The sequence below is a fragment of the Rousettus aegyptiacus genome, unplaced genomic scaffold (genome assembly GCF_014176215.1).
Source record: "Rousettus aegyptiacus isolate mRouAeg1 unplaced genomic scaffold, mRouAeg1.p scaffold_m13_p_18, whole genome shotgun sequence".
NCBI lineage: Eukaryota > Metazoa > Chordata > Mammalia > Chiroptera > Pteropodidae > Rousettus > Rousettus aegyptiacus.
In genome coordinates, this window is record NW_023416293.1 from 6,708,201 (window position 1) to 6,733,783 (window position 25,583).

Below are 25,583 nucleotides of genomic sequence, written 5' to 3' on the forward strand. Positions count from 1 at the left end.
CTATAAAATTAACCAAATGTTTAAAGTGCGTAGGTTCTGATATGTTGCTCTCTTATCCTTCTGCAAAACTTCCAGCTCTGACCTTAGAACTTTTGAGAAAACTTTTATGGGAATGCAGATAGACATGTCTGCAAATTGGCACTGAAATAACATGTTTTTATTTGCATTAAATTGACTTTTGTTAACTTTTCCCAAAGGCAATTTTGAGTTTTCACAAAATAATTGCTTTTAAAACTTTTAATAATGTGCATCTTGAGTAAATTCAGTTTTGATCCTATAATTAAAATCTACTGGACAAGAATTCCCAACTACATGTATTTTAAATAAATAAAAGTTACATACAATAGACATTATAAGGCCAATTTAATTATCAAAACCATATTTTATCTCATTCTCATATAACATTATTAAGAGTTTTAGATTTTATAAAGCATATTATGGTCTTAAAATTATTATTTAAATAAATAAAAAGACAATTATTTGATGTGCATAGTTTATTTGGTACTTCCATCAATTTCTACAATAATACAACTGACCAGAAACAGTTCACATAGTGCCCATCTGCATTCCATGTCTAAAATGATTTATTCGGTATGGCATTTTGCAAGGAAAGAAAGGAGAGGAAGTCAAGATTTCACAGTATCAATGGAAACTTTCATCATGAAATAAATTTAATACATGAGTATTTCATTTTCTGTCAGAACACAGCAAAATTACATTGTTAGGTATTTTATGTACAGTGAAAACTTGGAAGACTGAAGAAAGCATCCGTGAGTTTATCAACAGACCTAGGATCCCCCCCGCCCCCCCTTTCAGGGTCTTTTCCCTTGAAATGACACTTGTTATAAATCAAACTTTATCTACTTTTAAGCACCAGCTTGACAATTTAAAGTTTTCTTTCATGAAATTTTATAAGATTCCTGCTTTGGAAGGCAAAGTGAATTTAAAAATGTACATGTCATTAGACAAATCACTGGCCTGGATATACGTTTTATTGCAACAGTCACGTTTTACAACTACATTCACTTCTTTGAATAAATTCACTTGTAGGCTTGAAACAAAATATTTGCCTTTTGTCTTGAAAAATTTCCTTAAAAAATTAACCATTTTTTTGAACTGAGTATCTGTATTTTTCATTCATAGTGTTTAAATATACAACTTGGTCCTTGGAGATAATGTTACATAAAATCCAGCTTCTTGGATAATTTGTTATATAAAACAATTTAAAAACCTCAAACTACCACTGATGTTAACAGTCATGTATGTATAACAAATCAATGTCCCAGATTATCCTGTTAACAGGTGCTTCTACTAGTGGACAATCAAGTCTTAAAACTTAGTAAGTTCCCATTCATCACAGAAGAGTGAAAGCTCTAAAACATGCTTTGCTTTCTGTACTTGAGAAACACTAACGCTAGTAAGGCATTACTTAGTGAACAGACCCTATGGAAAAGAACTAGTATGCCTGTGCTGGAGAGCTAGTCATGTTTTAAGGCAGTCAGAAAGATCATGTTTTTCACTTTAAGGCTCTTGCATACCTAAATACTTTATTCTATGCAGGCATTAGCCTGTGAAATTTAAATATTCGTCAAGTGGTCAATTATGGAAATCAAAGCCTTTATATAAAGCAAGTGGATATTAAGAACTAGACCAACACCTCTCTCCCAACCAATTTTTATTTTACAAAGATAATTTACTATATCTCATCTGTTTGGAAAATTTCTTCATTATCAGAAGCTGGCAATAAAAGGACGAATATATACCTGAAATGCCCTACAGAAGTTATGTCTACTAACACCATACCAAATTACATACAGTCCATATTTAGAATAACAGTGCAGCAAAATCATTTTTTCTTGGCTACCATTCATTAAATGCATAATATTTTAAATTTAATTTGTGTATGGATTCTAAAGTTTGTATTGCAAATAAAGCCTAACAAGTAATTTAAACATAAATTTTAATACAATGTTTATACTGATACAATATCTATCAGTTATATGTGATGATATATAAAATAGCAAGGCTTTTAACCTCATTTACCACCCTTAACAACCCACATGTTCATTAAGTGAGACCACCAGCAGAAATGTAGTTAACTTACTTTTTTTCTTCTGTGCAAGCATATTCTGATAACTTCTAAACGTACAGAAATTTAAATATATTTTAAAATTAAATACTGTTGCTTGTGTTCATAAGATTCATACGACTCATGGTAATGGTCAACAGAAGTGAAGAAAAAAACCTGTTTAGGCTCAGAAACAACTTTTGTATATTTTCATTGTATTTACAAAATTAATTCTCATTGAACATTATCACTTTCAGTAATAGAATTTTATAACATAACCCCTAGTTATGATTCCTACTATGAATTTGATATAATTTGGTATTTTCAGGGTTTACGAAAATGTGTCATTATAATTTTATTAAAACAGTAAGCTCAAACACATTGTTGTTTACATAAAAATATTATCACAGGATTTAAAAAATTGACTTTGTAATTTTTCAAAAGCAAATAAAAAGTTCACTAATTAAAAAAAGTTGAATGTTATAGTCATTTACAAGATCTTTTATGCTACAAGCCATGTAAATATAAGCTCTGTGAACTACTTAGTAGAACAAAGATTTTGATAGTGACCTTTATAGTTATGGAAATATGAGTAATGAGATGCTATTTTCTGAAAGAATATTCAGTTACTTATTTTTCGAAGAGTGCTTTTTCTAAGAGTTTGGTACATCTATAATTAAAAACATAGGCCGAATAATTACCTTACTCAAAGGCCACAAAATTTCTGCAAACATCTAATACAAAAGGTATACAAAATATAACTTGATTTGGGGAGAGAATATATCAATCCAATTATTGTTCCAAGAGACCTATCCATTATTAATTTGAAAAAATATGATCTTAAATCTATCTGGAGCAAAAAGCAATCTGTAAAAGATTCATCCCAAACCCAAATATGGGTGACTTTCCTGTCATTCATTTTATTACTCGGGTAGAACCAGACTAGAAAAAGAAACAGAAGACAAAAATGTCAAGAGTTTTAAAAGAAAAATTGAGGTATAAAGTAATCTTCCAACATGGGATTAGCAGATAATAGGAAAATAATAAGTGAAATTTATAAAGCAAATACAACTAATTTCATAGCTTACCTTATCTTTTTGTTTTTCTAATTCTTCCTTGTGCATGTTTACACTGAGGCTATATGACATTCTCTAGAGGGGATACTGCCTTAACAAATCACCTCAAACCTGTGGTATACAAGAGTGGAATTTCTCATTTATGATTACTTACTGTTAAGGGCATCACTCATCAAGACATTTGAACTTGTGGGTGTAATATTTTTAGGTCAAATTAAAGTAAGTCCAAGAGTGATCATAATGATTCCTCTTTAATTATTGTTTAGATTGGATCTACTGTGCTTTTAAAGATGTTCCTCACTTGTCAGATCCTCAAATTTATTCAGGAATTCTGCCTTAAATTTCTAAAATAATTTTATGTTTTTGTGAAAACTAAGAAAATGATAAAAGACAGATAAAATGGTGTTCTATCACCTATAATTTAGCCATTATTTTAAATGTTTTTAAAATTAAAAAAAAAAAAATCTTGTCATTAAGCAAATGTTTGTTAATAGCATATCCTCAGAGTTTAAGTTTTTTTTTTTAGGACCATCTAAGGGGATGTTAGAATATATTCCTTTTTTTTTCTTGATCAGAGCATAGTGACTTCTAAGTCAATACACACTTCATTCTGAATATTTTTATTCCACATTTTCCCACTCAGGAGTGTTTTCAATAAATTAGTGAGCTTATTGAGCTATTTTACGAAAACATTTTGTCTTTCAAAACACATATCCTATTAATGTTTTTAATTAAAAGAGTTCTAACTTGTATTGAAGCCCTTCTCCCAATTTAAACTTTTATATAGGTATTAAATCATTGATTCTTCTATGATCCAAACATCAGGAATATTACTTTGTAAAGACAGCAAAACTGAATCACATAGGTTGTATTGGTTGTCTATAGTGACACAGTAAGTTAGATAAACCAAAAGATTCCATAGAGGTAACACTAAATTCCATTCACTAGTCTCTTCCTAATATTCCCGGAAACTAGTTACTAAACTAAATAATATTTAAGTGTTAATGTATGGAATTTCCAAGAAATTTCAACTAAAAAGGAAGGGTAAGAATTTAAGATTAGTTTTTGTTTTATTAACTACAACTATATCCTGAAAATATTTACGTATTTTCTAGGAAATAAAGTTTATTTTTCTTAGGATTTTTTTTCAAAAGCAGTTATTTCCCTAATTACTAATGTAGCAGTAATCCTAAAAGTAATTCAGAAAAGAAAACTTCTTTACCACTTGAGTAATATTTTATTCATGAGGTAATGTTTTAATTTTATCTCTAGGACTGCTGTAAAGCAACACAGGGTTTTAAGACATTGTGCTTGAGGATTACTATGAACTACAAAATTATCATGTTTATAATCTGTTTTTCTACTCCTAAAGCAAACATCTATATATATGATTTCCTAATGCCTAAAAGGTAAACATCTTGAATAATTGTTTTATGCCTGACTATACTGAGTCAGTCTCCTCCCCATTTTATGGGGACACAAGTGCTGGGATGGGGAGGAAAGCTCAAGATGTCCAAATCCAGCGCTCCGCAGCCGCACTCTCGGGCCGCAAATCCCTAACCTAAGGTAAAAATCACCTTTTACATTTCTAAGGTTTCTTCCATGTCAAAAATTCCAGGATTTGAAAATAAAGTTACCTTCTGTGGTGGTTCCTTTTAGTTTTTTCCCTCCTTCTTTCTTAAATTTTCCCTTAATCCATATAACTCGACTTACCTACTTTAAATACTTAAGTTAGATCATTTTATAAGTTTTAATTAAGATCTTGTGTTTACTTAAAAGAATTCAATAACTATGACATAATTCTATTAGGTTCCTTAAACCTAAATTCAATCTGAACATAATATTTTAATGTATCAAAAGGTAGCTAACACATTAAATGCGGTTTGTTAGAGGGTAAAAAAACAAAATTATATTAGAAGCAATGCATTTGGTGCTACTAGCTTTGCTAACCAAAAAAACGTAAAGTAAAACACAGCATTTACAAATTGCTACCAGTTAGTTGTCTTGAGGGTTACATATCAGAGCTAGTTTTAACATGTCAAGGAAGTTTGAAAGGAATATTTTCTTATTACTCACAGAGCCCAAATTTCCCATGAAATAGAAGAAAATATCTACACAAATACTAACATTACTAAAGTCCCCTTCCCCGCAAAACATAAAACCTCTAAACCTCAAGCATGTAAAAGCTATAATTTACATTTACTAGTTTGCTTTTTCACGTAAGTGAGAAGGGGTTTATAAATCCCCAGTAAATTCTTAATTCATATTTTAAAAACAATGTATAATATTTGAAGTTTTGTGTGTAAGCTTAGATAACCATTATTTACTTATAAGCAAAGACATTGGCATTTCAAAAAGTTAAACCTCCCCACAAAGAAGGGGTATTTGCTTAAGAATATAATGAACTTTAGTATAATGAAAAGAATTTAACATACACAAATAAAATAGAAAAAATACTTTTTTTACAGACTGGTTGTGTTAATATGCTATTCAAAAATTGCCTTTCAAATCTGAAAGACCTACCTTGTTTTATTATGTTTTTGCTATCAAAAAAGAATGTTTTGCTACAATGAATAATGGACAAAGAAGTAGGCCACTGACATGTTTACGACTAGAAAATATTTAAAGCCCATTTAGGATTGGCAAAAAATAAAGTTAAAAGTAATTAGAACATTTATTTTAAAGTCAGGAAAAAGCTAATCTTGAGGTTATAGCTGAAATTCTGTCATACTTTCAAATTATGAGTGGTGGAGTTAAATGCTTAAAACATTTTATGTTGTTTTAAGAGTATGAAAAAAAGAAAGTGTGACTACGGTGGCTATGTTGTTAATGCTGAGAAAACTGTCAAGTCATGGTCCTCACGGCAATCAAATACACCCAAACGAGCAACCCACAGAGATTTGCCCGGCTGACACAAACCAGAGCCCCTTCTCAGGGCTCTTCCTTACGTTTCCAGTTGATGGGAGTAGCAATTCTGAGTGTAAATGAGACATGAGAAACAACACATTTTTTACTGAATAGAAAGCTGCCATTTATGTGACCTTAGAAAATTCTTTAAGAAATTTGTAAACCCATTCATAATTTAATCAAATGTCTTTTGTTTGTTTCACCCCCTCAGTATAAAAGTTTACAGATGAGTTTCATATTCCATCACAGTTACATGGTCCAGTGCATCTCAGAAAATATGGACATTATCAAAGCTGCCTTTTCCCAGTGAAAACATTTAAGAAAACTTGAAGCACTTCTCAAACAAGTGACATGATGTGGAACTACTGACACTTTTGGCTCTTCTTTTAAGTACGAATGTGACCTGTCACAGAAGCCCAGCTGCCTACCTCAGTGTCTGCCAGCAGGAGTCCCCATCAGAGGGCTTTGCGTCCTCGGCAGCCATCTCAGCAGACAGAAGAAACTCAGGCTATCTAATTTTTCTCTCCTTTTTTTTTGGTAAGGTAAACATTCCATTATGCACATTCGATGCCGTCATCTTATCTTCTTTCACTGGATTAAGATTAGCTGGGAAGTAGCTGTGTATGTTTAATGAGCTCACTAATGGCAATGGGCCTCTTAGATCATGCTAGTGCTTATGTTTAAATCACATCTAATGTGAAATTTCGAATGACATCCAAAGCTCCTGTATCAAAGCCACACATATCCAACATGCCTCTATCATCTGGGTCTGCAATGGTAAAACCATTTGACGTCATTCCACAAACAATCAGTTTAGCTGGAATATCCATTTTCTGTTGGAAAAGATCAAAATAGATATTTAAAAAACTATATGTAAGCAAATAACCTTCAAAATTGAGACACTTTAAATTCTATCACAGCTTTTCGTTAAAAAGTCAAGTTTTTTTTTTTCTATCCATAAAATCTGTGTGTCTTTTAGGGACAGACTGTGTGATCTTCGGAAGACAAGAAAATAAAATTGTGAAAACAATCCACCTGAATTCCTGCTTCTCTATTCTGTATTACTTGCTCTGTGGGACACAGAATATATTCCTGAGCAGCCTCGGGACTCTGTGCTTTTGAAACCTGTCAGGATATTCAAGGTCATCAGACATCTTTACCAATGTATCAAATGCTGGTGCTATATGTGTGTGTGTGTGGGGGGGGGGGTATATATAAATATAAGGATCTACTTCCCTGGTATTCTTCATTTTTGGTCTATGACTTTGCTACGTGTTATACATATCTGTCACATGTAAGAACTTGTTCTCTACAGCTATGATTTATTACAATTATTGAGTGTTAGAGATAAACCAACCATCACTAAGTGTGCACTATGTCAGACGCCACGATGGACTCTTTCAGTAATCTCCCTAACACAATTGTTGTCACACCCTAAGGGGTAGGTTGTACTATAAACTACAGTAACATGTATCTAAGTAGGGATATACAAACATCGTAACATGTTATCCAAGTAGTGATTATACTACTGTAGCATGTATCGGTTACATAATTTGCTCAGGTCCTAAATTCTGTTCTCTTGCTTGTTGGTCTCAAACTTAACCGTGCAATATACACTAGAAGGGATTGTTAAAACACAGCTGACCCCAGCGTTTCTGACTCAGCAGGTCCCCTGTGGGGCCCAGGGATCTGCATCCCTAACAAGGCCCTACAGAAGGCTAAGGCTGCTGAGAGGGAGACTACGCTCGGAGGACCTGGCTCTTCATCAGCTGTTTCTACTGCCAGTGATACCAGCCACGACTCAAGCTCGCAGCAGCCCCACCTGACCAGCAGCTACACCCTGGATGGGGCGGATACAGAACATTCCCATCATTTCAGAAAGCTCAATTGGAGAGCACTGATTAGAATGCACAAAACTTAAAATATAGATGATAACATTGCTTTAATTTTATTCAGTCTTCAACAGAACTCGCAATGATACTTTTTTAAGGAGTACGTTGATTCATTAAAAATTTATAGTTAAGGTAAAATAAATGTTCAGATTACAAGAAGTGTTAACAAAGCATATTGTTATTAATGTACCTACAGAAAGTGGTTGAAATAAATTATACAGGAGTAGCCACTGCTTTATTCCTAGCACTGCTGAGTCCAGTACTGGCATTGTATTCCTACGTGAAGGCACAGAACTACCTCCAGCACCTTTTCTGTAAAAAAATGTGAATGTTTGAGAATCGAAAAACTGAATTTGTTTACCTTTCGATACTGCCTCAGAGTAACAGCAGGATGGCCACTTCCTGAGAAGGTCTCATTGTCAGTGAACACAATGAAGACATCGGCTGCTGTGTTTGTCCTTTGAGCCCAGATCATCGGAAGAGAGCAATCAGTTCCACCTGCCGGGATCTAACTCAGAACAAAAACATGCATAAGAATAAAAGAAAGTGCTCTGGCTTCCATACTGAGAGGTCTGAAATAAATGATGATTAAAAGTGCTGTTATTTACATAATTTTGATCTGTGCTCATGAGAAAATTGAGATGCAACAATTTGTTCTCACAAATTAATATCAGATATACAATAATAAGTTATACAATATATGTTAAATAAACTTAATACAGTAGTTTCTTACCTGATTCATAGTCATTAGAACCTGTTGTAAAGTCATGTCTGTAGTTATTGGACATGGTACCATTTCATCTGAAAAAGCAACTATATACGAGTCTTTTTCTGTTCGTGTGACAACCTAAAAAATTCAATGGTAATAATTTTCACCAGATTTTGAAGAAATAAATACATTATCATGAAGTTCATAAAACTCCAGCTTTAAAGGAAATACCCTATGAAGCTTCTTTTATTTCTAAACTTATTTTTTGGTGTTCTGGAACTACACAGGAACAGTAGTATACTTTCAAAGCACCTTCGCACACTCTTACAAAGAAACTGGTTTTCACAACAATCCTTTGAAGCGAACTGAGCACACACCCTCTTTTCATTAAATAAGGAATAAAGCCACAGAAGAGAAGAAGCTTTTCCGTGGTTCATGTAACAGCTTCTCCAGGGGTCGGGACAGCAGTGCCCAGGCTATTGTCACTGGGTTCCTGATCTTCTAACTTCTCTATTCATTAGTAATTTCTCTAAACAGTATCACTTCCTCAAAAATACTATCCATATTTAATCTTTGGTTATAAAATTACAATTTCTATTTTTAAAATATGCTTTTCAATATACCTACAATGCTATAAACGCCTAAGTATATAGATATAACTATATAAGTATACTTAAGTGTACAATGCACTTAAAACCACTCATTTTTAATTTTCTTTAGATATGAAATATTTAAATGAAATGAAAATGTGCCAAATAAACCAAAGTGATAAAAGCATGTAAAAACCTAATTCTTGATCCTATTTAACTCTATAGTTTTGCCCCATAGCAAGCATTTTTTTAGGATGGCAAAAATTCTCACCATGCACATTGCTGCAGCGACTGTGCTCGCGTTGAGTACACTACCCAAAACTCTTTGGTTCATAGAAGCACTGACATCAATCGCTAGCAAGAAACGCTTCCCAGTTGGCTCAACTGTCTAAAGAGAAAACAAAATGAAATGATCATTAAAAGCAATCACATAAATTTTAAGCAAATTAAATTTCTAACAAATAATATTTACTAATCTTTCATTTGAAAAAATCCTCTCAGATGAAAGGGCTGATTTTTGATTTACCAATTTATTGACAAGTATTTAAAAATACTTAGCTTTTACTAGACATAAAACAAAGGACATAACATAGCCTATTTAATAATTTTATTTAAAGAAGTTACCATCTTTCTGACATTCTTTCTGTTTTTTAATTTTTTTTTCTCATGAACTGGGTATTTTTATCAAGAAATCTTTTATTGCATCTTGTAAAATATAAATAACAAAATATACTTTTAAATCTATTTCAAACATACAACCCAGTGTTATTAAGTACATTAACAATGTTATGTAACAATACTTAACTATCTAGTTCCAGAACTTTTTCTTCACCCCAAACAGAAAGTTACTCACTTGTAGTAACTCCCCATTCTCACCTCCCCTCTGTTCCCTGGCAATTTCTATTTTACTTTCTGTCTCTGTGAATTTGCCCATCCTAGACACCTTATATAAGTGAAATCACATAATACTTGACCTTATCTGTCTGGCTTCACTTAGCATGTTTTCAAGGTTCATCCATGTTGTAGCACGTTCTTAATTCCACTCCTGTTTAAGGCTGAATTGTTCATCATACGTATACACCACATTTTATCCATTTGCCTGCTGCGAACATTTGGGTTGTTTCTACCTTTTGGCTACTGTGAATAATGCTCCCATGAACACTGGTGTACAAGTATCTGAGTCCTTTTTTCAATTCTTTGGGGTACACATAGGTGGTGTACTTGTTGGAAGGTATAGTAATTCCACATTTAACTTTCTGAGGAACAACCAAACGGTTTTCCACATGGGCTGCACCATTATACATTCCCATTAGCAATACACTGGTTTTAATTTCCGGCTTGTTATTTCTGCTTTTTTGATATGTTATCTAACTAGGTGTGAAGTGGTTTTGATATGCAACTTCCCTGATTAACTATGCTGAACATTTTTTGTGCTTATTGGCCATCTGAACAACTTCTTTGGAGAAACACCTATTCACGTACTTCGCCCATTTTTGAACTGGGTTGTATTTTTACTGTTGAGTTGAAGTTCTTTATATTTATTATGGACATTAAACCGCAGATAAATGATCTGCAAATACTTTCTCCAGTCTTATAGGTTATCTTTCCACCCTCTTCATACTGTCCTTTGATGCACAAAAGAATTTTAATGGAATTCAATTTATCTTCTTCTGTTGTCTGTGCTTTTGATGTCGTATCTAAGAATCTATTGCCAAGTTTAATGCTATGTACCTTTTACTCTGTTTTGTTCTAAGAATTTTGTATTTTATAGTTTTAGCTCTTAAAATACAAGTCAGTGATATAATCTGAGTTAATTTCTGTATATGGTGTAATGATCCAACTTTACTCTTTCGCAAGTGGCTGTCCAGTTTAATCAATGCCATTTGAATACTGTCTTTTCCCACCAAACTGCTTTGACACTCTAGTCAAACACTGACTTTGTAAAGCACATCATAGGGACTATAATCAACGATATAGTAATAATTATGTATGGTGTCAGATGGGAAGATTTATCGGGTGATCACTTTACAAGTTATATGCCTAGCTCACTATGTTGCACACATAAAACTAATTAAGTATTGTATGTCAATTATAATTGTATATTTAAAAAAATGGAAAAAAAAATCGACCATACATGCAAGTTTATTTTTAGGCTCTGTATTATATTTCATTGGTTTTATGACAGTCTTTATGCCAGTACCACACTGGTGTGATTATTGTAGTTTTGAAGTACATTTTGAAATCTGTAAGTTTGTGTTAGTCTTTAAATTTTGTTCTTTTCGAAGATCGGTTTTGCTATCTGGGGTCCCTTGCGTTCATATAAATTTTAGAATAGGTTTTTCTATTTCTATAAAATATACTGTGGGATTACATAGTATCTGTAGATTGCTTTGAGCAGTACTGTCATCTTAACAATTAAGTCTTCTAAACTATGAACATTTGACGTCTTCCCGCTTATTTACATCTTAACTTTCTTTTAGCAATGTTTGTTTTCAGTGTATAAGTCTTGCACCTCCATAGTTAAATGTATTCCTAAGTCTTTTATTCTTTTTGATGTTATTTTAAATGGAAATGTTTTTAGCTTTTGGATTGTTCAGGGCTAGCATATAGAAATACTACTTACTGATTTTTGCCTGCTGATTTTATATCCTGCAACTCTGCTGAATTTGTTAGCTCTAGTAGTTTCTTATAGATTCTTTAGGGTTTTGTAACATATAAGATTACATTATTTAAAAACAGAGATAATTGTTTCCTTTCCAATTTGGATGCCTTTTATTTCTTTTTCTTGCCTAATCGCTAGAAATTTCAGTACCACATGGAATTATAGCGGAAAAAATAGACATCCTTAACTTGTTCCTGATCTTAGGAGAAAAGATTTTAATCTTTCACATTTGAGTATAATGACAGCTGTGTGTTTTTAATATATGGTCTTTATCATGTTAAGGAAGTTCATTGCTATTCCTAATTTCTTTTTATTTTAACATGAAAGGGCATTAAATTTTGTTAAATTCTTTTTCTGCATCAAATGAGATGATCATGTGGATGTCCCTTCACTTTATTCATGTGATTACATTAATTTTAATATGTTGAACCATTCTCGCATGCTGAAGATAAATCTCACTTGTATAATCCCTGTAATTTGCTGCTGAATTTGGTTCCTATTATTTTGTAGAACAGGAAGAAATTCTTAAAACCCAAAATTTTAACTTATGGCTTCGATGTATGATTTCCATTCCTAAACTCACTTCCTATCAAGAGATAGACCTACTACTGATTAACATAAAAAAAAAGGAAGGGAAACCAACTCAAAGGACTCTAAAGTAACCCAAAATTTTAAATTTGGTAATTTAAAACTTATCGAAAATAATCTTAGGATAATTGGTTGCTGCCCAAAGGTAGGAAGAAATACTTTACTCATAAACTTATATGTTAATTATATACCCAGCTTCAAATAAACTAAGAAAAAACAAATGAATAGCTAATCAAAATGGTTAAACTATAAATATCTTTAAAATGTGTTTTTACAGAAGATACCAAGTTCCAACTGGATTATTTGTTTTTTAAAAATAAATCAAACCATCACCTTAAATGTTTTATAAAAAGCAGTGTCCAAGGCTTTCAAAATCTCTTCATCAGGGCGCCACTTCAATTTTCCTCTGAGCCCGTGGCCTGTTTTATAAGTTTCTAATGCAATTAAAATATGAAATGGATGTATACGTGCCTAGAAACAAAGACAGAAAATACAAAATTCAAATGAAAAATACTAATTGTCATATTTATTACTGTAGCTAACATATTTCACAAAGGAGAAAAATGAGGACACATTAATCTTAGATATTAGAGTCAAAATGTAACTTAATATTATAAAAGTCTCAGAACACCTAAAAAAATGTGCTGAGTGCATTTCCAAAATTTAGGAGCCAATTTCCCCACCCTCGGCTTTATTGAAATGTAATGTAGACAACTGGTTGCTTGTATTGATATTGTATAATTCCGTGAGGTTTTTTTTTAATTCTAGTTGGCATACAATACCATAGTGATTAGAGATCTATATAACTCATGAAGTGATCAGCCTACTAAATCTAGTACCCCTCCCCTTACATTTTACATTAACTATTTTCCTTATGCTAGTTATATCTCCATGTCTATTTTATAACTATACATTTGTATCTAATTCCTTTCCCCTTTTTGCCACCCCCGACCCCTCCCATCTAGTAGCCCTCAAAACATTCTATTTATGAGTTTGTTTTTGTTTATTTTGTTCTTCGGATTCCATATGTATGTGAAATCAGGTGGTATTTGTCTTTCTCTGACTTATTTAATTTAGCGCAATACCTTCTAGATCCACCAAGGCAATACCTCTTCCCTTCCCCGTCCTTTTAATCTGTGTCTTTTGACCTGAAGTCTCTTGTAGGCAGCATATGTAGGAGTCTTGTTTTCTTATCCCTTCAGCTCTTTATCTTTTGGTTGGAGAACTTAATTCTTTTCCATTTGAGGTACTTGTTGATTGGAATGTAGTTATTACCATTCTTTATTCCTGTTTTTGATACCTTTTTTCTTCTTAAAGAAGTCATGCCAACATTTCCTATATTACTGGCTTGATGCTGATAAATTCCTTTAGCTTATTTTTGTCTAGAAAGCTCTTTCTCTGTCCTTCGATTCTAAATGACAGCTTTGCTGGATAAAGCACGCTTGATTGTAGATACTGGGTTTTCATCATGTTGAATATGTTGTGCCAAGCTCTTCTGTCCAGCATAACATAATTTCTTTTGAGAAATCAGCTGCCAGTCTTATGGGTACTCCCTTATAGGTAACTGCTTTTCTCTTGCTGCTTTTAAGATTCTTTTATTTAACCTTTGGTATTTTAATGATGATGTGTCATGGCATGGACCTCTTTGGGTTCCTCTTTCTTGGGATTCTCTGAGCTTCCAGGGATTATATGTCTATTTCCTTCACCAGGCAAGGGAAGTTTTCTATCATTATTTCTTCAAATAGCTCTTCGACTTGTTTTCCTTCAGGTACCCCTATGTCATGGATATTTTTGTATTTAATTGTGTCCCACAGGCTCCTTATTATTATAGTGTTAGCTTCTTTTTTCCTGCCATTCTGATTGAGTTCCTTGCCTTCCCTATCCTCTATATCGGAGGTTCGATCTTCTTCTTTATCTACTCTGTTGATTCCCTCTAATATATTCATCTCAGATGATGTTTTCTTCATTTCTGATTGGCTCCCTTTTATAATTTCCATTTCCATTTTTGTTTTACCTGTTAAAGTTCTGAGTTCATCTACTCTTCCGCTAAGTTCATTGGGTATCTTTATAACCACTGTTTTGAACTCTGCATGTTAGATTGCATGTTAGATTGCCTGGATTTCTGTTCTGTTCTCTCATATGGTTTCTGCTTCTTTGTCTTCACATTTTGGCTGACCTTCTATGTCTGTTTCTATGTGCTAAGCAAAGCTTCTAAGTCTCCCAGTCTTATCGAGTGGCTTCGTGTAGTAGGTGTCCAGTGGCACAGTCCTGAGAGGGGTTCAGCTGCAGGCCAAGTTTAGCCCCAGCCTGTGCTCCTCTGGGGCCACTTGTTAAGATTCAGCAAGCAATTCTCAGATTCTGTACTTACAGTTGCCTCAAGAGGCCATGCCAGAAAACAAGATCAGCTGCCTCCAGTGTGAGTCTAGGCAATGCTCAGCAAGGAGTACCTGACTCGCCGAGGATACACCTGGATATGATGTGGGTCGGGCCTCAAGTTGGGGGAGATAGAATTTCAGGGAATCCTCTGGGCGAAGAGGCCTCTGTTATCCAGTTTGACGACTTCTCAGCTATGGTGGCACTGAGTCTCCACCCTGGAAGGGGAGAGAGCTCAAGAGAAGAACAATGGATACCTCCAGCACTTCTGCCTGGGAGAGCCTTGCCTTGTTCCTTGCTCTGGCAACTCAACGTCCCACCTGTAAGTCCCTGGTGCCCCCATGTGGAGCCAACTTGGAGCTGGTGCTCAGAGAGAGAAGGTCCATCACCGCCAAAGTCCGCTCGTGGACACAGCCCCTTTAGAGGCATCCGCAGCTGCTCGCTACCTCTGCCACAGCCTCTGTCGCACTTGGCCACTTGTGACTGGGCTGCCTCATATCTTCGGCCTGTCCTACCTCTTCCTGTTGCAGGGTGATTTCTTATTTCTCTCCCTGGTTGCAGTGTTTCTGTTTATCTAGATCCCAGGCTACCTGCTTGCTGTTCGCGCCACGTTTCTGTCACAACTTTGATTTGGTTGTGAATCTATCATCTACGCCATTTTTTCCCTTCTAGGAGCCAATTATTTAAGTTAGTAGTGGCTAATCAAAGTAACGCTTACCTTCTTTAACAGTTTATCATTACACAGTTTTTCACATACTAAAGATACTTCTGAATTTCCCGGTTCCAGCACTGAATTAGCAGTCATTTTTCCTAGATTCCTTAGTAATGCAGTAAGAGGCATTTCTTGTAACAAAGCCTTCCATACCTATTTCAACGACAGGCAGACACATAAGTAATTATGAATTGGTATAACATAGCTATGCCAGTAATAATATTAATAATATGTCTCCCGGGCTTTCTTTTGGGGTCCAGAACATTTTCTTAATATAAACTTGGGCGTTTGGTCAAAGGCTTCTCAGGTGAACTTGCTCTTTAACACTTAACGAAAGCCAACTACATCTGGCATTGTGTAAGGTGTTTTTAAATTTAACGTTAATTTCAAGATACGTTTAAAATTTTTCTTACAAAGAATTAATGAATACATAGTTTCCCAAAGTTTATCCTTGTAATGCCTATCATGAATTACGTTTAACCACAAGTTATAACACACATGACTGACTTACCTCTTTGGACTTGAGGTGATTTGTCAGGAGATGCTCCCTAACCAATCTATGCTCTTCTATTAGATGAATGACCTCCAGTTCATCCTTCGTACGCTTCACTTTCTCTACAGCCTCCAGATACTTTAACAATTTTTCAGTCTCCAAAGAAAGTGCTTTTTCTTTGTACAATTCCTGGACCTCTTTCCAGCCCTTTGTAATATATTTGGTCACAATAGCAAGTCCTTTAACAAAATAAAGAATCAAAAAGAGATCTATGATTACCAGGTAAAAAACCAAACATGTTTACTCAAGAATGCATCATGTGACAGGCATAGATAGATATGTAGGCATTAACGTCTTTAAAACATATTGCTTCCTGGGATGTAACAAATACATTTAAGCAAACAAAGTCAACTAATTCTGATTATTCTGTCATAACTGTTTCAATATGAAACCTTGCAGGAAAAACTCCTATATCCTAAAGACAGCAGCATTGGGAACTTTGGTAGACAGAACCTATCTGAGGTTCATAACGTCAGAGCCACTCACAAAAGTACAGATCTATTTCAATTATCCTCATATTCAACTGTCCTTTTTAGGTGATAACTAAACATGCTCTTATGCATAGCAGAGATAAGTGGAAAGTGGACTGGTAGATAGGCAATCTCTAATTTTTTTTTTTTAATAGTTGAAAAAGTATTACAGGTCAAATTAAAAACAAGTAAAGTGATGTGTTTTCTTCTATAATTTCTTTTAATAGTTTAAAGAGCTTTGGATTGAGTAGGGGGAGGGACGGAAGAAATTTGGGTTTCAGTCCACACTCTGCCAATAAATGGCTGTGCAATTGTTCTAGGCCTTATAGGGGAGAGGTGAGTAAAATCAATAGATGAAACGAGCATGGTTAAGGCCGTAGTGAACTCAAGAGAGTACGCCTTGAAAAACGTTTTAGCGAACTATCTGCTTGGCGCTGTCAAAAAAAAATATTTTTAAAAGAAGCCATAATATGGATTTTTATGATGTCTTCTGACTTATTTTATGTAATGTTGGCAAAAAATTCATTTTTCCCCTAAAATGTTGTGCAGGCCAAATAAAATGTATCTCTAAGGCAAACTGAGCTTATGTGCTATTTCTGAACTCTAATTTTAAAATTTGATCAAAATACTAATATGAAAAAACTTCTAAAGTATTGTGAGTCTTGCTAGCTTCCAGATTTTAGTACAAAATCTTACATTATCTTAAATGATTAAATGTTTCATGTGAGCATGCTTTTTATTTTGTTTTTTCAACTAATATAAAACTTCCTTAAAGGTAGTCTTACTATTATTTTTATCCTTCCCAAGTTCTAGAATTGTGCTGGCCACAGAGTAGGCACACAATAAATACCTGATGAATTGAACAGTGTGTTTTAAACATACATTTCAGTTAAGGTATTAAAATATTACTTATTTGGTAACTCAGAGTTTCCTTCCAAATTCTTTTAACTCTGAGAAGCCTAGGTATCTTTTATGCTTAAACGTATTGCTATTATTAAAAGAGTTCAAATATGAGTTCTGCCCTCAAAAAGTCAGAATTAAAGAATCCTTTGTGTGAGAGTTAAGTTTAGGAAATATCTACTAATTCCTCATTTTATAGACCAAAAATTCAAACCCTAGAATAACTGTACAAATTCAGATAATTTTCTGATTAAAACTAGAACTTAGGTCCACACCACCACGTGATGTGTCTCCAAAGACAAATAAAGCTGGATTCCTACATTCTTCTCATAATGAATCAAACATTTAAAAGTAAAAAATTAAATCATAAATATGTAAGAAAGAAAAACCACAAGTAAATATTTTAATAACTTTAGGTTGAAAAAGTACTTTCTAAACCAAACATAAAACAAAAATTTAAAGACATAGATAAGTTTGAGCACATTAAAATCCAAACTCCAGTATGCCAGAAACCATCCCATCAAAAAAATGAAAGACAAAGAAAAAAAGGTGAAACACACTATATATAATAAATTATTAACTCCTATAATGTGTGTTACATGCTTGTAGAACAGCACCCATCCCTAGTAGGTGCTTGATAAATTTGTTTTTATGAATGAATGAATGAATGTTGACTATATCAATAATAAAAAGAACAGCGACTCAATGGGTAAGGGAGCGAAGACAGTATAATCCATAAAAGAAATACAAATAATCAGAAAGGACATTAAAAAATGAGTCTTTGCCCCAAAATACAAATCCAAATAATAAGAAAAAATTTTTCACCTAATGTACTGACAAAGACAAAAACACACTGGTAACTGTCAGTGTTCAGATATGGGGAAACTGGCCACTTTCATGTACTTTTTGTGGATTAACCATTATAGAATGTATATATTATGCAAGTTTTTTTACACCAGCACTTTTGTAACAGTATAAAAAAATGGAAAAAACTTAACTGTTATCAGTTAAGAGACTAGCTAAATAACTTATAGTATATTCGTATAATGGTATATACACAACTACTTCTGACCTGTAAAAGAATCTATAATATGCTTTTAACTGACACAAAGAAGATATATAAATTAAAGAAAAACATGTTCATGAAAATCTGGAGCAATACACAACACATCATACATTGAGATTTCTTTTGAAGGGAAGGACTACTACTTTCTGCATTCTATTTTTCTGTATTAGCCAGGTGTATTTTAAAACAAGCATGTAATTTCTAATAAAAACAAACTTTAAATGTTTGTGTATATAAATATTTGCAATTACTGGTTAAATTGCATTTGAAAAATCCATTTATAGTAAAAAATGATAAATTAGGAACTACTGTGGAGATCTGTGGATGAAGCTTTTATCATACTACTTATGTGGATGGAAAGGGGAGGAAACCCACACCGCCCTCTGCTGACACATCGACAACTGTGTGTGGTAAGTACTTCATGCACGATGACAATCAAGTTACAAGGAAGGTTATTTCCTGTCCTCCTTTCTAATAGATGAAGATACAGAAGCTCAAAAAGGTTAAGCTACTTGGCTTAAGGCCACGAATGGGCAGAACTGAAATCTGAACCCACTGCAGTGGCTGTCCCTTCAAGTTTCACTTCTGGTGTAAAAGAAAATGTTAATTTTTGGACCTGTTGATTTTTGTAGACGTTAATACTACATTATTCTTGACTAAAAGTTTTTATTTCCATCTAATGACGAAGTTTTAATCATAGATCCAACTAACTTTTCAAAAGTCTCTTCCCATGTACACAGAAAAAGTGACTGCTTGAAGACAACTGATTTCCTGAATGGTTAAATTCTGCCCTATTTCAGCAAGCCTTTAGGTTCTATGGAACACAGGTCCCAGGAAGATGGGGGGAAAACATGAGAAGGGGCTGTAGCCTGGCTACCTGCCAACGACTGGCTTGGAGCTGTTTTGCTTAATCATATCCAGGATGCTTTCACAGTCCATTATCACCTGGTTGAGCATTCTTGTTAGCGCGGTGACATTTTAGGATGCAGAATATTAACCTGTCAATCTGTCATTTGATTCCTGAGTATTAATGTCTGGATTGCTTGTGGTGAGTGTTTAAATCCAGGTTGGCACTAAACATATCTGAATCGGTCAATGTGTTTTGAGAATGAAAGACTATTTCTAGAAAATGTAAACTCTTATATCAAATAAAAATTTGCTCTTTATTGCATATCTGCACCTCCTCCCGGCCCCCCAAAGATGTTATGCTTACCTTCACTGGAAGGTTTAAGATGTGACAATCTTAACAGATCTTTGTGAGACCAGCCATTCCTTTGTTTGTATTTTGTAACTGCCAGAGCAAGGGCCATGCCACCTTTTTCGTTGTACCAGTCCGCTACAGCCTTCCGGAGGGCACGACCCCACATGCCACATTTCATGCTTTCCTTCAGATCTTTCTTAAACTGGATGAAAGTAAAGAGATGTGTAGGAATGCGACAAACATCAGCGACAGCTTTAAATGCTGCTTGCTTAGTGCTTATGTCGGAACACTGGGAACAAATGGCAAGTGCAAAGAGCATAGGCTCTTGCTTTGCGGTTCTGCCTTCTTGACTAAATGACTTTATCTCCTGTATCACTTCGCATCCTCTGCCGTCTTCGATCAATCTAATTAAAGCTTCAGCATTTTCGAGACCCAACTTCTGCTCTTTGATGTAATAAGTCCCACCTTCAGAACCAAAACATAAGAACCGGTGTAGGCGATTCATATCAGTGACCTGCCATACATATCCATCTTCGGAATTGGCTATCTGCTTCTCATTCAGTGGATGCATTTGGTTCACTGAGTCCTCCATTTTTCTGTCTTTTAGGAAACCTATCAAAAAGCAAAATGTTATTAGCTAGATTGATACAGTAAAATTACAAAAAAGGAAAATACTTATTAATCTATGCTAACTACAATCTGCCATGAAATCTTTTAATTTAAAAATATTTTTTAAGCTTAAGTTGTGGTATGATAATTAGAAACAACTGCTAAAGAGTCACATTTTTGAAGTGCAGTTTGCCTTCAAAGTCTGCCTACTGAGTCTTAGCTTCAGAGACTCAGTAGGCAGCTTGGCATAGGGTTTGGAGGCCCAGAAAGAGAAGAATAAAAGGGGTAGGTAGGGCAGTGACAGTAGCTTACAGGAAAAGATTTTACTCCTTTTACTCCCTGAATTACTGGGTAGACATTTTTGGTTGCATATCCCACATCCAACCCTCCTCCTCTGCCCCCTTATCCTCTGCCTTGGCAGTACCGTCCTTCAGGGGAGGCTGGGTCTTACCCCACCCCTAGATTGCTCTAAGTCAGTGGTTCTCAAACTGTGTGCCTCAAAATTACCTGAAGTGCCGTAACAACATAGAATGGTGTTGTCCCCCCCCCACCTCCATTTCTTTCTTAGTTCAGTCTGGGATGAGGCCTAAGCCTTTGTACTTATCACCAGTTCCCAGGTGATGTTCTCAGCTCTCATGCCATGTGACTGGTACAGGCATTGTACACATATGACAATCTGGCCAGTGTGACATGATAAATTCACTGATAATACTTCTGGAGTTTTCTTTTCTCTTAAAACGAGGCTTTGGGGCTGTTTAAAAGACATGTTTCCTGTTTTTGGCTTGAGATATACATTTGCAAGCGATGCCTGGAGTGGTGGCAGCTATCTTGAGGCATGGGGGAGCCAGTTTAAGACACGCGAATTTAAAAGGATAGCAGAACAGAAAAAAATAGATGGAATCTGGGTCCTCTGATATCACTGAGCTATCTGTAACAGCCCTACTTACAAAATGAAAAGCAAAATGATGGCATGTTCCAAGCTGCTCTTCTTGTCACTGAGTGCTGATCTACAAAACTGGCTAAGTGGTAAGGCACAGCTGTATCATAATGAATATCTGGCCTTTGTTCACGGTTCTCAGCTTAAAAAAAAAAAAAACACAAAGACAAAAACAAAAACAAAAAACTTTGGAATTTCCTGATAGGAGTCCTTCTTATGCTAATGAGACCACTCATTCTGGGATTTTATATAGCTTCAGGATGGAGTTAGTCTCCGGGAAGACCAATCATTTGACTAGAGGGCTGGACCTTTGGGCTAGATCAACCTCCCAAGAGGTTTGAGCTCTGCCTGGCATTGAAACCCCACCTGCAAACTCTGGACATCAAAGTTCAGTGGAGCTTCTGAGTTGGTGAACAGACTGATGAGTGGAGAGGGTGATATGCCAGGATCAACGACAGGGAATTCCTCACTTGCCTCTAGACTGCCACTTGGTTGTTTGAATTGTATCCTTTATAATAAAACTCTAATGATAACGTTTTTAGTGAGTTATGTGAACCGCTCTAGTGAATTTTTGATAATGAAGGGTTGCGAGAAGCTCTAAATTTGAGTTGGCCGGGCAGAAGTGTGGGAAGACTGGGGACCATACTGGCAGCTGTTGTCTAAGGTAAGGACAGTCTTGTTGGGGATCCTGCCCTTTAACTTGTAGGATTTGATGCTAATTCTGGAACTCAGTTGAACTGAATTATATATAGGACACTGAGTTGGTGTCTAAAAATTGGTTTCAAGATAGAAGACACAAAAGACACAAGTGACAAAAGAAAAAAGATAAAGTGGACTTCACCAAAATTTAAAACTTGTATTCAGAGGAAACCGCCAAGAAAAAGACATCACATGCAATAGGAGAAAATATTTACAAATCGGACATATGATAAGAAACTTATACCTAGAATATATAAAGAACTTGTAACTCAGTAATGGAATGATACTTCACCAAATTAAGAAATAGGCAAAGAATATGAAAAGACATTTCTTTAAGAAGATATACAAACAGTCAATAAATGCAAAAGATGCTGAATAAATATCATTAGCTATCAGGGGAATGCAAATTAAAACTGCAATGAGATACCACTTCTCACCCATTAGGATGGCCATATTCAAAATAATAATGGGTTTATGAGAATCTGGATTAATTAGAACTTCATACATTGCTAGTGGGAATGTAAAATGATGAGTCGTATCGTAACTGTATTTAACCTCCAAAGTGGTAAGGGGTTTCATTTTGGGGTGATGAAAATGTTCTCAAATTAGATAGGTGGTGGTTATACAACTCTGTGACTATACTAAAAACCACTTGGATCAGAGACAATAAAATAGTGAATTTTGTGATGTGAATAGTATTTCAAAAACTGTTATTAAAAATGAAAATTTCAAAATTGGTTAGGTGAAATATATCTGGGAGGTTATTTAAATAAATAAGCATTTACATGACATTCAACCCTCCATTTTTTATATTTGTAGAAAGCAATTTGAGATACACACAGACATATACAGGACCTTAATTTCATCTTTCCCCAAGTGCTATCATCTCCTCATTAAAGTTTAAAGTCCACTGTCAGAGGTTTAGAGGCAGTTGTGCAGTGAGGTCAGAGCCTGGTCATCACTTAATCCACTCCTGAATAATCGAGTGTTGTAAATCCAGATTAACAAATAAAGACAGTTAATTCTTTAGGTTGGCTTGCCCTATCCAGTGTTCTTAAAGCACTCCGCTCCGAAGAATTTAATATAGCTAAAGTTGTATTAAACTTCTATAAATTAAAACTTTGGGAAGAAATTAAATAGATGCCAATATAATTAAAAGCATGTCCACAATTTGAAATTGGTTGTGGATATTTTATACACTGCCCAATTCTTCCTTAATTTTGAATGCAAAATCAGTGAATGTTAGTAACATACAACATGGAATAAACTCTTCTGTTTCACATTCATTAGAACTAGAACATTTAGAATATCTTTTAACAGTAAAAATCATACATTATTTCTAAGGATTCCTACATTTTTCTTGAATGTACACAGCTGAATATCTTTCCAAAGTCTCTTGGTCACTTGTTATTTGAAAATGCTCTTTCACCCAAGAGATCGAACAAGTTTGCAGCTTATTCATTTTTAAAGGAAGTTAAAAGCTTACTTTTATCCATGAAAGTATTCAAGACAGTTTACAAGAAACAATACTGCAAAAACTGGGGCCACAAATTCAAATCACTGTTTCCTTCAGACTGGCAACAGCCATGAGTGGATCAAGTCAAGTATGATGAAATAAAGTTGTGAGGAAGTGTGGCAAAGCGACATCATGCTATCCTGAAGGCATGCACCTTCAACCACCTGGTTGCCACGTGGTGTGGGCCTAGAATTGCCAAATCGTCTTAATTTTCTCAAAGACTCAGAAATCTATATTTTAATATGTGTTAGTTTGGTGGGTACGGTGGGGAAAAGGGCCAGCCAGATGCCTGCCTAGAGACTTCCCAGCTTGGTATCGGAATCCAGACCTTCCAGCCAGACATCCAAGTCCGGAGCCCAAATGTTAAGGTCCACTTTAAAGCCCTCGTGCCACCACCCTAATCCGGATGCTCAACCTACATTCAATTAACACTCTCCCATTTTAGACCCTACTCCCACATAACCTCATAAAAACCATGCCCTCCCTCCCCCCCCAGGGCGTGACTTCTCTGGCCCCTCTCTCCTCCAGACCAGTGAACCTCGTCCCGGAGCGCTCTCCCAAAAAAGACTTGCTTTTAAAACTTCTCTCTGCATGTCACGTGTTTACCTTACAATATGTACTTTTAAGATTAAATGCTAACATTATTAAAGAAATTTTAACCCCCCTGATTACTTCCAGGTTGTGTCAAGAGCTAAATTTTCAGTTTTGTCTTTCTACAACAGGCACCTTGTTAAGTTGGGTATTAAATGTTAGTTTTCATGTATTTATTTAGCACAGAAAAAACTTTCAAGTTCACAGCAGTATCAGATTAAAAAATACCACGAATGACCACCAAAGCTTTGGGCTCTGACTAGGTGAGGCTGGACCCCTGCGCCCCACTTCAGTTGATACTTAACAGGGCAGAGAGTGAACAAAAGCCCCTCAGCTTGAGGGCAGACTCTCCCAGGGACAAACCTCAAGAAAGTTTCCATTCTTTTTTTTAATCAGAGTTGATACAAATTTTGACTTCCACTCCATAATATAGCCATGCTTGTTTTAATATAATAGCTGCTCTGTTATTGTTTCTCCGAGTAAAACTTACTATGCGTATTCTGCGGCTTCGCACAGTCCGCAGCACAAAGCTATCAGTAACTCTGGACACAGGTCACCTGTTTGAGAAGCAATGGAGCAGAGTTTAATCCACTATATATTTTTTTTTCCTGAAGCCAAGGGTCCTTTTTGGAACTCAAAAGTTTTAAGGAAGGATGCATAAATATACTCTTAAAGACTTTAATCTTAATACGAGTATTCTGCAAGAGCCTGCTGAATGAGGGTGACTTTGGGGAAAAGCCATTTTTGGTTTAACTCGTCTTTTAGTCTTAGAACCACTATAAACCTTTTCTTTCAGATGAACACACTGCGTTTTTACAACCTCGTTTTCCTCCGAGGCATCCCCTTAATCCTGTCCACCATCCCCATGGACTACAGGACGGGATTGTCTCCTCTCCGTTCTTCCCTCGGGTCCGGGATAAGTTCGCCTCGTCTTCCCACAAAGAACCTTCCTCCCGCACCCCGGATCCCAGGCAACGCCTCTCGGCGCAGAGGCCGCGGGAGGAGGAACACGGGGAGTGAGGCGGGACCTCCAGGCGCCGGCCTGAGAGAGCCATGCGCGCGCGACAGGCGCGGCCCGGGATCCGCGAGGGGCCGGGCCGCGCGGGGCAGTCCCCACGGCGATGCTGGTCCGCTCGCCGGCCTGGGCGTGGCGCGAATCGGGGAGCACGGCGGCTCGGCGAAGTCTCAGCTCGGCCTGGGCCGCGGGGATGCCAGTCAGACCCTGCGAGTCCCCGGGCCGCTCCGTGCGCACAAAGGGCCCCAGCCGGCCTCCCGCAGCTTCCTCACCTGTGCTCGGCGGCCGACCTCCGACCCGCAGCGCCACCGGGAGAAGCCCTGCGCAGCGCCGTGGAAGGACTAGCGGCAGCGGCCTGACGGGCGGCGACGGCTCCGACTTCAACGCAGCGGGCCAGGCCTCCAGGTTCGGGTCCCCGGAATGAGCCCCGCCCCTCTCGCCTGGCCCCG

At 35.9% G+C, this 25,583-nt stretch overlaps 1 protein-coding gene across 2 annotated transcripts; it reads right to left on the reverse strand.

The window, feature by feature from the left end:
• Window positions 1-476: 476 nt before the first annotated feature.
• RO60 (Ro60, Y RNA binding protein) lies at window positions 477-25,562 on the reverse strand. 2 transcript variants are annotated; one of them, XM_016122690.2, is made up of 9 exons: window positions 25,407-25,562; window positions 19,780-20,379; window positions 16,089-16,309; window positions 15,584-15,730; window positions 12,826-12,963; window positions 9,514-9,630; window positions 8,677-8,790; window positions 8,305-8,451; window positions 477-6,884 (listed from the first exon to the last, which is right to left on the reverse strand). In XM_016122690.2, exons 2-9 carry the CDS (start codon window positions 20,357-20,359, stop codon window positions 6,732-6,734), a joined length of 1,617 nt encoding a protein of 538 aa, XP_015978176.1. In that variant the 5' UTR covers window positions 20,360-20,379; window positions 25,407-25,562; the 3' UTR covers window positions 477-6,731. The 2 variants fall into 2 exon arrangements, with proteins under 2 accessions (XP_015978176.1, XP_015978177.1); XM_016122691.2 differs by lacking the exon at window positions 25,407-25,562 and adding an exon at window positions 24,610-24,680.
• Window positions 25,563-25,583: the final 21 nt, after the last annotated feature.

Coding starts and splice junctions, on each gene's coding strand:
- RO60 (XM_016122690.2), bottom strand. CDS start 20,359: ATGGAGGACTCAGTGAACCAAATGCATCCACTGAATGAGAAGCAGATA. Junction 15,731..16,088: donor ATCACCTCAAGTCCAAAGAG/GTAAGTCAGTCA, acceptor TCGTTGAAATAG/GTATGGAAGGCTTTGTTACA. Junction 8,791..9,513: donor TCGCTGCAGCAATGTGCATG/GTGAGAATTTTT, acceptor TGAATTTTTTAG/GTTGTCACACGAACAGAAAA.